Below are 14,641 nucleotides of genomic sequence, written 5' to 3' on the forward strand. Positions count from 1 at the left end.
CTGCCTGCCTGGCGAGCTCCATCCAAGCCAGCACTTACCTTGGCTCAGTGGTAGCTTCTGGGCTCCCCAAGTCCTTCAACCAACTCCTTACAGTCCTGTGCAAGGCCCCCAGTCCCAGAGAAGCAGATGTCTTGGGAGGGCCTCCACGGGTGTCTGTGGTCTTGACTGTGCTCTTCAGATCTGCAGAGGAAAGCTCGATGTCTCACAGCTCTGTCCCCTCCTCTTCCTTCCCCTTCCTTGTGGCCCTCGAAGCTCCTCCCAGAATGCGTTCTGCTGTGAGACTGCTTTCTAAAGAAGCATCTGTGGTCACCCACGGTCACTGGAGGTCCTTTATTCTGATCAAATGCGACCAATTTTATGGCATGGGAGGGACACCTCCCAAGAGACTCCCTCTGGTGTTGACGGGGGAGGGATTGATGCAGGGAGCCCTGACCTCTCTCTCAAGCTCCAGACTCACCAACTATCCCCCATTCCTGGACATGGCCAGTCAGGTGTCCCTCAAGCACCTCCATCTTAACAGGTACAAACCGAGCTCATCATTTCCCCCTCTAAGCCCACTTCTCTGTTTCCCGCCTCAGAATCAGCAACCTCAGTGTCATCAACGCCTCCCTCTCCCTCACCTGTTACGTCTAAACTGCACCAAGCCCTGTCAATAGCTCATGAATCCTCCACTTTCTTCCATCCCTATGGCTGTCACTGTTTCACCTGACTACCATGATCTTTCTCCTGAAACACCACAATAGCCTGAGGTCCTTCACCCCACAACCAAAGGTCTCTAAGAGTGAAACACAAATTTCTTCATGTTACAGTCCTGCTACAACCTTCAATGGCTCCTTATTACTTTAAAGAGAATGACCAAACTCCTCATTGTGACTTGCCAGACCCTGCTTGGCCTGGTCCCTCCCTAAACTCCAACCTCATGCTTTATCCCTCACTCCAGCCCCTCCCAGAAGTACTGCAGTCTCTTAACGATCCAGGCTGTGGGAACCGCTTCCCAGCCCTTCTCCTGGCTCACCCCTTGTCATTTGTTATTTATCAGAGAAGAACAAAAAGCAAGCCTAAGAGGCAGGAAGAAAGTGGAGTGCCAGGGACGCTGGCAGAAGACAGAATGCCAAGGAGGAGATGATGGTCAACAATGTCAATGATTGCAGAGAGGACACAGGTGAAGAGAATGAAAAAGCATCTGCTGTCCTTGGCAATTAGGAGACAGCAGTGCTGGGCAGGGACAGTAGAGCTTCTGGGGGAAGTCGATCAACTGCATGGTGACACATTTGCTATTTTGTCATTTTCTTTCTTTTTTTCACATTTTGAAGCCAAACACTGTTTGGGAGAGTCTCTGACACATTTCTAGAGCTTCAAAAAACTCACAGATCCTGTGCTGTCATCCCGTTGGGCCTAATGGATAAATGGCTCTAGAAAGTGACTGACAGCATGGTTTGAGTGCTGGATCCAGCTATGCCTGAAATTCTGGTGCTAAATCTACTCTTGGACTGTTCATTGTATATGATCCAATAAATTCCATTCTTTTTTGGATTAAGCCTGTTGGAGTTTGTCACTTAACTCAACCTAAAGAGCTTTGGGGCTGTGAAGTCACTGATCTTTTTCTGTAGGGGCTTGACTAGGTTCTACGCTGACCCCTCATTTTGCAGAGGAAGCTATTTGGAAAAAAAGTCCAGAAATGTAAATCATTTACTCTACAGCTATGCCTTCCTCCCACAGCTGCTTCTTTTCTGTCCCCTTCATGTGACTGAAGTCACATTCTATCTCGCATCTTCGTATTAATATTCTCAGCTCACATGTCTGCCTTGTTCCTCCTCCCTCCCTCAGTGAGTTCTGAAGGAGCAGGGGCTAGGGTGTTGTTCATTATTCCATCCATCACAGGGTGAAAGAGTGTTAAGAGAATGCTTGGCTTATTTGTGAAGCAAATGGGTGACTGAATGAAGGAAATGAATATGCCTAGGACAGAATAAAGGACCAAGAACTCAGCCCCTGCAGGTTCCAGACTTAGCAGCACCCAGGCAGTGTGGCCACCCTGGGCAGCCCCTCTCCTTATCAGCCTTGACTTTAACTGAATCGGAAATCACAAGCTGAGGTCACTTCTTGTGGGTGCATTGCTGCCTTATCATCAGCTGCCATTTCTGCAGCTGCATTGGCTCTGGTAGCCATGGAGGGGGCAGCTTGGTGACCATAGAGAGCCCCCAGAGCTGTCCCTTGCAAAGAAGAGCTAGGGTGCTTTCATTTTTGAGTGCACACTGCTGATAGCCAGCCAGGAACAAAGGACAGTGGGAGGAGGAGGTGACAATAGGAAGGACCCAGTTCCCCCACGGCCCCCAGTGCACCGTCCCTACCATCACCAAGGCAAGGCGGCACTACCCCTTTGACCAATTCCAGCCATGTCATTCCTCTCCAGACCATGTTCTTAGGATTTGCTTAATCTGAGTTTTCCAGGCTGTGCTCTTACCAGGTTTCTCATCTGCGCCAATCTCCCAAGAGCAGCCCCCTGTTTCCCTGCCAAAAGGCAAACGATCCATCAGCATCAGAACTGTAAAAATTAGGGTTCCCTGGTTTCATTGTACTAGGTCTCAGACGACCTGGTCAGCTAATGGAGGCAAAGACCCCCCCAGAATGATCAATGCCCAAGATACAGAAGCAGAAGGCTCACCATCTATTGCCACTCCTCCTCCTCCTCCCTCTGCCACCCTCCTCTGCCAAGTGAGGGTCCCCACTCCTGGTAACCCTTCTGGGCATAGCTGCAATGGCCTCTCCTCGGGTTCCTCTATCTCAGCCCGGGTGTTTGGAAGTCTGTTCACATAACTCGCCTTAGGGTTACAAAGTTACTTTCTCTACAGATGAACCACTGCTTCTATTCCATCCTCATCCATTTTCCAGTCCATGACAAAGCCACTGAGAACTTTAAACCAAAATTAAATATTCTTGCCACTGTGGACTGAGCCATGGGTGAGGGGGGCCAGATACTGGCATTGGGGAGGTCTGCAGGACCACAGTATTGGAGTCGGGCAAGAATTACTTGCTTAGAACAGGAGGCCCCCAGGGTCACTTGTGTCCTCGCCTGCAGTGCCGCCCACCAGGGGAGCTGCTCTGGGATTATTCAGCATTGAAGGCAGCAGAATTTGTCATTTCTGTTTTCTAAGGAATCCACTTACATGTAATACTAATAAGCAAAGTCGATTTTACTAAAGATTATGTGGGAGGATGAAGGGAGAGTACATCACACATCTCTTGGCAAACTATTCAAAAATCCTCTGTGGATAGTTCAGAGGATCCCAACGTCCCTCCTCGAAGCCGTGCCATTGGAGCGGGCAGCCTGGAATATGGTGGAGTTTTGTGCTTTTTCCTTTCTCTCTTCTCTCCACATGACCCTGACTCACGAGTGCTGGTTCCTCCATCTCGGATTTTTTCACAGACATACCTGAATTGTCTTTGACGTGCATTTAGAACACTTCAATTCCATTCCAATTCTTAACTCCCCATTTCTCTCTCTCTCTCTCTCTTTTTTTTTTTTTTTTTTGAGATGGAGTCTTGCTCTGTCGCCCAGGCTGGAGTGCAGTGGCCCCATCTCGGTTCACTGCAACCTCCGCATTCCGGATTCACACCATTCTCCTGCCTCAGTCTCCCGAGTAGCTGGGACTATAGGCGCCCGCCACCATGCCCGACTAATTTTTTTGTATTTTTAGTAGAGACGGGGTTTCACCGTGTTAGCCAGGATGGTCTCGATCTCCTGACCTTGTGATCCGCCCGCCTTGGCCTCCCAAAGTGCTGGGATTATAGGCGTGAGCCACCACGCCCGGCCAGCTCCTCATTTTTCTACCCCAAACTCATCACCACCACCCACACAGATGGCTCTCTGGTTGGCAGGTCCCATTTTTAGAAATCTATGAAAGGTAATAAACCAGAAAAGAGCTGTTAGGAAAACACATTTTGCTTCGTTTAAACAATCACTTCATGAGTCAGGTACAGTTATACAGATAGGTCAAGTTTAAAAGCTCACATCCCTGGTGGAGGTGAGACTCCAATCAAGGACCCCCAGTCCTAGGACTTCCCACCCGACCCCAGGAAGATCTGTAGGCTGAGCCAGCCTGAATCCTGAATCACTTGACCTCAGTCCAGGAAGGCCAAGGTAGTGGCACAGGCAGTACCCACCTCCAGGGCACCTCTGCCTCTGGTGCAGTCCCTCCAGCTCTTGCCCACGGTCCAGGGGCAGGCAGGACAGCATTATGCTCTAAGCCAGTGGTTCCCTAAGGGTAATGCCTGGACCAGTAGCATCAGCATTGCCCTAGAAATCTGTAATCAACTAGTACTGTCTGCTGTGGCTGTAGAAAAGGAGGAACAGTGCACACTTCGGGAATCTTCCATCCTTTACTTCCATCAGTGTTATTTGGCAGGGTGAATGCAGAATCAGGGCTAATTGGTGTGATAGAAGAAGCAGATTTATGCTTCATATCCAACCAGTCACCCTCTCAGCCATTCTTCTTCTTTTTGGTGGTGGTGGGGAAGTTTTGATTTTAAATGCCATCAATGTTCTTTTTTCGTTAAGCTGTAAAGTTTAAAAAACTAGTCAAGTAGGCCAGGCATGGTGGCTCATGCCTATAATCCCAGCACTTTGGGAGGCCAAGGCAGGTGGATCACCTGAGGTCAGGAGTTCGAGACCAGCCTGGCCAATGTGGTGAAACCCCATCTCTACTGAAAATACAAAAATTAGCTGGACATGGTGGCCAGCGCCTGTAATCCCACCTACTCGGGAGGCTGAGGCAGGATAATCACTTGAACCTGGGAGGCGGAGGTTTCAGTGAGCCAAGATTGTGCCATTGCACTCCAGCCTGGGCGACAGAGCAAGACTTCATCTCAAACAAACAAACAACAACAACAACAAAAACTAGTTAGGTAATCCATAAATATATTTCCATTATAAAAACACTCAAGCATTGTAGGAACCTAAGAGTTAAACAGGAGAGTCTCTCTCCTCCCCATTCCCAATTTCTTTACCCTCCCACCCACTGGTAACCATGGTAAATCGCCTGGGATGGTTTATACACATAAGCGCCATAGAAACTGCTCTTCAACTTGCTTTGTTTACTGGAAGATCACGACATATCAGTGCATAAGGATCAACTGCATTCTTTCCTTAAATATAAGTGTACATTTTTGTTTGGACTAGTCACACATTTACAGGGTTCAAAATGGGAAGGACACAGAGAAAATCAGTCACTCCCTCTTCCGAAAGCCATCCTTTAGTTGGTGAAGAAAACCTTGTGACCTCCTCCTTCTCTTTTGCAGGTGCAACTGTCCCCTCTCCCAAACTCCTTGGTACTGGCAGCTCTGGGATGGTGTGAGAGGGCAGACATCTTGGGGTTGCCGTGAAGGGTGGGGCCTGGTCTCTTCTCATTTCCCCTGTTCTCATGGCTGCCTTGAGAGGGAGACCAAGTGGACCCCTGCTTCCTCTCCTTCAGCCCCTAATACCACAGGTTCCTCCTTAGACACGCTTTTGCTGGCGGAGCTGAGCTGGGGAGGTGTTAGGAGTCTCCTGATCTGCATGATATGTATATCACCCTCTCCATTTTCTTCTCCCAAATGAACTCCCACCAGAAAGTGGAACAAATCAAGATGGCTGGGGTCAACCAGGAGATCAGTGCGAAAACGAAAAGACTCCAACTTCTCATTATTTATGCAAATTGCCTGCCCTCCACACATATGTGCAGGACCACACACGCACTCACTCACACACACACACACACACACACTGAGACACACCCCCAAAAGTAAGCCAAGCCACCTGGCTGGGCCCTCATCCTGGCACGTGCTTCTCACTCTGTGTGACCCTGTGCAGGCCTCTCCCAGTCTCTGGGCCTCAGTTTCCTCCTCTGTAACCTGAAGGGCTGCAGATTGGGTGTGCAAAGCCCTCCTCAGCTTTCTCAGCCCCAAAACGATTCTGTTCTGGCCTCAGAGACTTTCGGCTACAGTTTCGCTCAGAGAAGGTCTCTGGTCCCTGGTTGCAAGGGCCCCTTCCTTGGGTGTGTGGGGGTGGGGGCTGCTCCGCTCCCTCCCTCCTCCTCCCCAGAGGTCTCGGGGGACCCCCTTCAGTCCACTCTGGAGCCAGGAGCGACATTCACCATTCACTGAGGGCTTCCTTCCTGACTGCCCTCCCCTCAGCAGTGGTCAGTGCAGACCAGCTTGGAGTCCCGCCAACCCAGTCCGGCCCCAGCTTCCGCTCCTCCTCTATGCCCCCGCCAACTTTTCCACCCCTGCCACTCCCACCATTCCTGAGGGTGTGTGAACACAGCTTCTATTTTGAAACCATCAGAGCGTCTCCAGCGATCCATTAGAAATGAAGCCATCCTTCTCAGACATCTGTGTGATCCTTTTCACGGCCTCAGCTTAGCCACCACCCACATGAGAGGTTCCACAGAGCGGCAGAGATTAGTGGTTAAGCGCAGGGACTCCGGAGCCCACCTGTCTGTGCTTAAATCCTGGATTCCCCTTTTTACTGTCTCGGTGACCTTGGACAAGTTACCTGTCTCTGCCTCAGTTTCCCTGCCTGTAAAAGGGGGCATAATTGTGCCTAGCTCATGGGGTTGCGGCACAAACAAGTTAACATGAGCACGTAAAGCACACAGAGCAGCGCCTGACACGTGCTCAGTAAGTGCTGAAAGTGACTGCTGATAGCTCAGTTCACTCGACGCGGACATTCACAGGTGATGCCCTGTGCAGGTGGCAATGACTGAGACGCTGCACCTTTGAGCTCGAAATAGCTGAGATCCTTCGAACAAGCGCCATTCCTTCCCACTCCCCCTGTGCAAAGAGGGGCAGACACATGCGTCTGCTGTGACCACAGCCGTGTCTCCAGGGAGCCCACACTCAGAGTCTCCGGGGCTGTGGTCCCAGCCAGGACATAGGCGTGCCTGCACACAGAACACAGAGAAATAAGCTGGCACGCCTGGGGACGGAGTCTGCCACCTGCCTCACTTTGCCTCCAGAGGGATGGGGGATGGCACCCTCTCCCAGCACGCATTTCCTTTACCCTGATTTTACTGGTAGGGTTGGGGGAAGAAAGAGAAGGATTCAGAGACTTGGGGAAAGAAGGAAGTGGATTCTTCCTCAAGAAAACGGGGGAGCCCTTTTCCCAGGGAAGCTGTGAACATTCCCGGTGCTGGAGTGGGTGGCAGTGTGGCAATGAGGGAGGGGCAGTCTGAAGGCCCAGGGCAGGCACCAGGCAGGCTGGGTCCACACAGCATCTCGGGTGTGCCTGGACCTGCCGGGGCTGAAAACTGTGCTGCCTCTGCTTAGAGCCCTTTCTCCTGGTGGAGACACGACTGGGATGCCAGGGACTTCAGGGAGAGGTCTGAAGATGGTGATAGACCACTACCTTCCGGCCCCTAGAGGAAGCTCCCAGCTGCCTGAGGAGAACAAAGAGGTGTAAGCCATTGTGTCTGGAGGAGCCCCCTCTCGGTAAGGCTTCTGCTCACAGGGAGCCCTGGGGCTGGGCAGGCTACCTGGACTACAGTCTCAGCAGAGTCATCCCCTTTCACATTGCATCCCCTGATAAGCCCTACACACTCCCTGGAAAGTAGACACCGTGTCATTTTCACAGGCAGGGAACCGAGGCTTGGAGACACTGTGAGGCGGCCAGGATCACTCCAAGGTTGAGTGCTCCCGCTCCTCCCTGCCCTCCCTGTGATCCAAGGTTTGGCCTGAGAGAGTGCCGCATCCGGCAAAGGGAGCGGAGGAAATGTGGGGCCACAGGGGTTCCAGCAGGTGCAGGAAGGAATGACGGAACTGGGGGCCGAGAGAGCTCTCCCTTCTACGGCCCCACACCCTGAGACCCGCAGTGCACAGCTTGATTTTGGTCCCCTAACGGAGGCCTGCCCAGCCTTTTAGGAAGCAGGAAGTGGCAAAGGGAGACACCCATCTCCTTCCAAAGCTGGAGAAATATACCCATTCCAGGGATGGCAAGACTAGGAGGTCAACACCCCTAGGGCAGGAGTAATTCCACTCTGAGTAGTGGGCGGTGAGAGTCTTCAAGTTTATGGCCAGCTCCTGAGCTCATGCTGAGGTACCACACGGAAGAGGGGCCACCTTGAGGAGGAGGGTGGGGTGCTGAAAAGGACAGCCTCCTCCTTTCTCTTCATCTGCCAACAGCAGGACCCAGTAAGCGTTCTAGTTTCAGTCCCCTACCCTGGCCCCTTTCCTCAGTGTTCAATGACTCGGATTACAAAAGCTTATGGACTGGATGAGACATTCTGGCTCACAGCCCCTTTAGTCTATAATCACTTGGCCCATGGATTCGCCTACAGATCATGGTGATTGTATCCAGGGTATGTGTCTGACCAATGGGGGATCCATTCTTAGGTCGGCCAGTGATTTTTGTGAAGTATGGTTTAAAGAATCTTCTGTCTGGGCGCGGTGGCTCACGCCTGTAATCCCAGCACTTTGGGAGGCCGAGGTGGATGGATCACCTGAGGTCAGGAGTTCGAGACCAGCCTGGCCAACATGGTGAAACCCAGTTTCCACTAAAAAAATTTTTTTAAATGAACCAAGTGTGGTGGCGGGTGCCTGTAGTCCCAGCTACTTGGGAGGTTGAGGCAGGAGAATCATTTGAACCCAGGAGATGGAGGTTGCAGTGAGCCGAGATCGCACCACAATGTTCCATCAATTTCAATAACAACAAATTTGCTAATTGTGTTGTCCAGATCTTGTATATCTCTATTAATTTTTTTTGTCTATGTGTTCTATCAGCTATTGAGAGAGGCATGTTGACCGCTGTGGTTATGGAGACATCTAATTCTGTCAATTTTTGTTTTATATTTATATATAGTTACATATATTTATATTTATATATAATTTTCCATTGTTATTTGGTGTATATAGCTTTATAACTGTAATACCTTTTGTTGGACTCCTTAATCTTTATGAAATCTTCCTCTTTATTTTCCATAATGCTTCTGCTGTTCAATCTTTGGATATTAGTGTATTAACACCAGGTTTTTTGGTCTGGTTTTGCATGGTGTGATTCTTTCCGTCCTTTTGCTTTCAACCTTTCTGTGATGTTATATTTAAACTGTGTCCCTTGTGAGCAGTTTATAAGTTTTTTTTTTTTGTTTGTTTTTTTGTTTTGTTTTGTTTTTGAGATGGAGTCTCGCTCTGTCACCCAGGCTGGAGTGCAGTGGCGCGATCTCGGCTCACTGCAAGCTCTGCCTACCGGGTTCACGCTATTCTCCTGCCTCATCCTCCCGAGTTGCTGGGACGACAGGTGCCCACCACCACGCCCCGCTATTTTTTTTTGTATTTTTAGTAGAGACGGGGTTTCACTGTGTTAGCCAGGATGGTCTCGATCTCCTGACCTTGTGATCCACCGCCTGGCCTACCAAAGTGCTGGGATTAGAGGTATGAGCCACCACACCTGGCCGCTGCAGTTTATAAGATTTTTTTAAAAAGTAATTATCAGACAGTTCTGGGTGTATGATTCCAGGTTAGTAGGTTTGTTTTTTCCCCTCATACTTTAAAGACATCATTTCATCATCTCTGGCTTCCATTGTTTCTGTTGAAAGAGGGAGTTCTCAGTTTAATTGTTGCTACTTTGAAGATAAAGTGTATTATTTTCCTCTGTCTTTAATATTTTCTCATTACATTTTTTTCTTTCGAAGTTTGACAGTAAGCGGTGTGTGTGTGTGTGTGTGTGTGTGTGTGTGTGTGTGTGTGTGTGTGGTTTAAGAAAAAAAAAAACTAAACTCCAGATTGTATTGAGATTTTACCAGTTTTTGGATTAATGTTTAGGATTCAAGCCAGTGTCCACTGCTTAGTTTTCAGGTTTACTCCTTCTCTTTTTGTCTGTTTCTCAGTCTTTCCTTATTTTTCGTGACACTAAGAGAGTACTGGTCAGGTTATCTGGTCCCATAGTCTGGGTTTATATGATGTTTTTTTCTCTTGATTAGACTGGAGTTATGGAAAGAACATCAAAGGTAAAGTGCACTTCTCATGTGATTTTGGTTTGTTTTTTTTTCTTGTGTGGAGATTCCTGTGTCAAATTTCCTGTGTAAAATTTGCTGGGTTTATTAAGTCTGCAGGTTGATGTGCTTCCTCAGTGTTAGCCAATTATTGGCAGAAGGAATATTGTTCCCGTTCCAGGCTCCATTCCTAGGAGGCATCGCGTGCCTCTGCTGGCCTCTCAGGCTGGTCCAATATGTCTGAGAGGCCAACTAAGCAGGTCTGCACCCATCCTGCAGCTTGGAGCCAAACCACTCGGGGCCTAAGTCAAACCACCTGAACCACCTAGATCAGCTGGTCCCTAGATGACCTCTAGATGCATGAGCGAGAACAAACGATCGGAGACTTAGTCCCCTGAATTGAAGGCGTGCTTCATTGTTTGCAATAGCCAGCTGATGCAGAGCTGAACCAGCTGACAGTTCTTTCTCTCTCCATCCTGAATAGCGTTCTGGGAACCTGGTACTTACCTACCTTTCCCAAGCCACAGGGGTCCTCTACCATCCCTCCACTTCTTCTCTCCCTCCTTATCACCCAAGTCTAAAGGCAGTCCCAGATTCAGAGGGCCATTATTGAGCTCTCTTCCCTCGCTCTCAGCTGCATGGTAGGTCCGGGATCCACTCTGCCACCACCACCAACAGCAACAGCCTGAGGCCCATCCCCTCCCTGGGGCTTGGGGTACAGGGAACAGATGGATATATGGGTGTATATTTCTCAAGTGAAGTGGCACAAGAAACCCCAAATGTTGAGTCCTTAGGTGTAGGATATTTTGTTCTGTGGGTCGGTGAGTATGATGAGGCTTAAGCAGAACAGTATTGGGGAAAATTTTCACCCAAATATATTTTCTATAGGGTGGAAAATTACAAAAGGAGAAATAAAACAATCCCCTATAAAGCTTGTTTCTGGTATAAATAAAATGATCTATATAAACTGTCCAACTAGCAGGTGTCATGCAGCAAAATAACTATTGGTCATTAGATATAAGACAAATCAAGTTTTATTGGACAAAAATATTAAATTCCACCCATTAATTCCTGGACATCTGTTGATCATGTAACAGGACAACCTGCCCATACAGCAAAAAAGTATTGAAGATACATGGCCTGCCACTCTTCTGGAGCTTAGAGCAAGAGCAGATATTAAGACAGGGGAGAGGCCGGGCGCAGTGGCTCTCGCCTGTAATCCCAGGACTTTGGGAGGCCGAGGCAGGCGGATCACGAGGTCAGGAGATTGAGACCATCCTGGCTAATGCGGTAAAACCCCGTCTCTACTAAAAATACAAAAAATTAGCCGGGCGTGGCGGCGTGCACCTATAGTCCCAGCTACTTGGGAGGCTGAGGCAGGAGGATGGCGTGAACCCAGGAGGCGGAGCTTGCAGTGAGCCGAGATTGCACCACTGCACTCCAGCCTAGGCGACAGAGCGAGACTCTGTCAAAAAAAAAAAAAAAAAAAAGACGGGAGAAATGGCCAGGCAAGGTAGAAGCTGGCTCTGTCCACATCTCTCAAGTCATGAGTACTCTGGGCTGGAATTTCATGTAAGACCTTTTAGGCATAATGAGTTAGGAGGAGGGGAAGAGGGACTTTGTGTGGGATACAGTTCACGCTTCCATGGCTGCTTTCTCCACGTCTGTCAGTCCAAACCCTGGTCTTGACTTCTGCCCCATCTCTCTAGTCCACGTTGGTTTCTAGCTTCTTAAACCACTTCAAGCTGCTCTCTTTGAATCTTAGACTCTCATGTCCTGTCCTAGGCTGACCATGTCCCAGGCACCAGTGCCATTTCCCCTGAGTTGGGCACTAAGCTCTGTGAGACCGGTCACTCCATCCTCTGTTCTGGGATCTTGCCCAGGTGCCAGAAGAGTGCCAGTGAATTTGCGGGCATGGAAGATTTTGCACACAAAGATTGAGATGGGAGTGGGAGGGCCAATGTGATACAGAAGGGGCTGAAGGGTGGGGCCCCTGAGCAGCCCACCCCTTACCCTGATGAAGGTCTCTGGAATGTCTGGAACGTCTCTTCCCCCTTCAGTCTGGGTTCTGCCTCAGCCATGAATTGGGAAGGAGTGAGGAGCATCCCAACGGAGGTGAGAGTATCCCAGTGGCTCCAAACAGGAGGAATCAGTGTTCAGAAAGTCAGGTGCTAAGCTTTACTGAGCACCTACTGGGAGCTCAGCGCTGGGCTAGGTGCTTTGCAGACAATTTCACCTTTTAAGGATGTCTTATTTCCACCCCAACTCTCCACTCCATTTTAGTGCTGAGGAAATGGAGGCTCAAAGGTAATTAACTTCCTCTGGTGATTTAGCTAGAACGGAGCTGCTACTGAATTTAAGCCTATACTGTCTTCCAAGAATCTCAGATCCAAAAAGGAGATCAAGAGAGAATCTGTGCCGGGTTCTGAGAATGGACAGGTGCAGCATTAGTGCTGTTCTTCCAGAGAATCAGGAAACCTGACAGAGAGAAATTGTTGGTGTGTGTGTGTGTGTGTGTGTGTGTGTGTGTGTGTGTGTGTGTGTGTTTGGAGGGAGAGGTGGTCTTGAAGTAGAGAAATATTTCATCCACATTTCAGTCACCTGAGCCCCCAGAGAGGAGGGGACTGAACTCCAGACATGCAGGGTCCTCAAGTCTTTGACAAAGTAAGGGGTAGGCTCAGCCAAGGTTGAGAGAAAAGGCCCAAGCCATCCCCCTGAGCACCAGAGCCTCAGATCTTCCTTCTAGAAAGCATCCTAGACCATGCTAGTGGTCAGGGACTTCGGAGGTCAATTTATCCGTTCTTCTCCTTCTACTGCGAGGAATCTGAGAGGCTATGGGGTCTGGCCCTTCTCTCCCTGATAGCTGTTCCTTTCCCAGAACGCTGAGACCCCAGAAACCCTGTACCCCCACACCCTGCCCACTGCAGGACCCACAGTGGGACTGTCTCTGCACAGGACCACTCCATTCTCCACAGACAGGGACTGTCCCGGAGGGCTCACAGAGGAGGTTGCCCCAGGGCTTCTGTCCAGTCTGGTGCTGGGCCCACACTAGGGCAGAGCTCCACTGAAAGTCATGATGGGCAGGCAGAGAAGGGAGCAGAGATCAGGCGCGGCCTGGGCCGGCAGGTCGGGAGGCCTCTGGGGTGGCGAGGAGAGGTCGCTCTTCTCCGGCTTGTAGCAGGGTGAAACCTCACATCTGTGGGGCAGGGCAGGGGCCAGGGATCAGAGCAAGCCCCCATCCCTCCAGCTCCTTCCAAGCCTCTGGGTTGGTGGGAGCAGAAACTGCTCCCCTCCCTGGGACGCCCCTTTCCTACCTGACTACACTCTGCAGGATCTTCCTCTCATCCTGGTCCAGGCACACAGCAAACGGGCAGCTGTTGGAACCGATGATCTGCACCTTGTCCACTTTGATCTGCGATGTGCTAATCTGGAAGGAAGGTCCAGGTCAGCCCCGAATCCCTGGCTGCGCAACACTGGCAGCCCCTGGCAGTTCTTTCTCTCAGAACTGCCCATCTGCTTCTAGGGGTGTGGGAGGGCAGGGGTTTGCCTGACCGCGTTCCAGGGTTAATGGCCAGGTCAGGGGAGGGAGCCTGAGGCCTCCATCAGCCCCTGCCTCCTCTCCAGCATCTGGAAGAATCAAGTGCCCCCTGAGGAGACTCTGCCCTGCCTGCTGCCCTCACCGGGGCAGCCCCAGGTCCCCTGATGCAGAGCCTGCTTTCTTTGGTCTCAGAGTCTTAGGACTCTCCTGGCACCCACCCCATAACTTTTCTACATACATGCATCCTCTCACAGGGCACCCCTACCTCCCCGACACCCCACAACACTCCACACCCCTCAAACATCCCCACATCACACCCCTCACTCTGCCTCTCCTCCCCCACCTCTCCTCTCTCTCACACACACACACGTCTGTACACACATGGACGTACATGTGCACACATGCACACACATACATGTGCACACAGACGTACACACGTACACACATACGCACATGCATGCTCCAATAAGTCTCTTGAGGGTGTGGCTGGAAGGACAGGGAAGCTGGTACCTGGTTAAAGCCCTTCTTGGATTTGGAGTTCTGCCTTTTCACTACTTCTGTCAGGTTTAGCGTCAGGGCCTCCATGCTGGAATCTGAAGGGCAAGGGCACTCAGGCCAGGCTCAGAGCACCTCCCTACTGTGACCCCACCCTGCCCACCCCACTCACCCAGCTCCTCCTGCTTCCGGCAGGCCTTGTTAAGGTTCACGGAGGTACAGACCTTCTCCAGGTTGCTCCAGCGACTTCGTCCACTGATAGCCCCCTGGAAATGCAGCATAGCCAGACCCTCTGAGTCCAGAGGCTCCCACGCCTGCCACCTTCTCTTTGAAGGCCCATCAGTGACAGGGGGTTGCTTCTAGTCAGCATGTCCCCAGAAAGCTCTCTCTTATTCACCAGGGCCCCTGTGCCACCCTGGATGGACCTGGATGACTCTAGGTAGGAGCTCACATCACTGGTTTGGTCTAGCCTCTGTGACCAGGTTGAAAGGTACAAGAGCTGAGAGCACCTGCAGAGGTGGTCCTGCTGGGCCCAGAGTGAGGAAGGGACGGGCCCACAGACATGCTGTTTCAGGCACAGCCAGACCCGAACCCCCTCTTCAAGTCTTTGTGTGAATGTCTCTGTCATCAGGGATCTCCTTGTTGTTAA

General features: G+C 50.6%; 2 protein-coding genes across 5 annotated transcripts in view; both read right to left on the reverse strand.

Moving 5' to 3' along the window:
* LOC105474167 (phosphoinositide-3-kinase regulatory subunit 6) overlaps window positions 1-202 on the reverse strand; it is a 68,482-nt gene extending 68,280 nt beyond the window's left edge. For all 3 annotated transcript variants that reach the window (XR_011615368.1, XM_011728643.2, XM_071082342.1), the window contains exon 1: window positions 39-202. The gene's annotated coding sequence lies outside the window, so the exon portion shown is untranslated. The remainder of the gene's footprint in view (window positions 1-38) is intronic.
* A 10,773-nt stretch (window positions 203-10,975) lies between these two features.
* The window catches only part of LOC105474202 (phosphoinositide-3-kinase regulatory subunit 5), an 87,698-nt gene continuing 84,032 nt past the window's right edge, over window positions 10,976-14,641 (reverse strand). For both annotated transcript variants that reach the window (XM_011728693.3, XM_011728687.3), the window contains exons 16-19: window positions 14,165-14,258; window positions 14,008-14,090; window positions 13,274-13,386; window positions 10,976-13,155 (exon numbers count right to left, since the gene is read on the reverse strand). In XM_011728693.3, the coding sequence (XP_011726995.2) occupies window positions 13,008-13,155; window positions 13,274-13,386; window positions 14,008-14,090; window positions 14,165-14,258 (438 nt within the window). In that variant the 3' untranslated portion in view covers window positions 10,976-13,007. The remainder of the gene's footprint in view (window positions 13,156-13,273; window positions 13,387-14,007; window positions 14,091-14,164; window positions 14,259-14,641) is intronic.

This window comes from Macaca nemestrina, chromosome 17 (genome assembly GCF_043159975.1).
Source record: "Macaca nemestrina isolate mMacNem1 chromosome 17, mMacNem.hap1, whole genome shotgun sequence".
Taxonomy (NCBI): domain Eukaryota; kingdom Metazoa; phylum Chordata; class Mammalia; order Primates; family Cercopithecidae; genus Macaca; species Macaca nemestrina.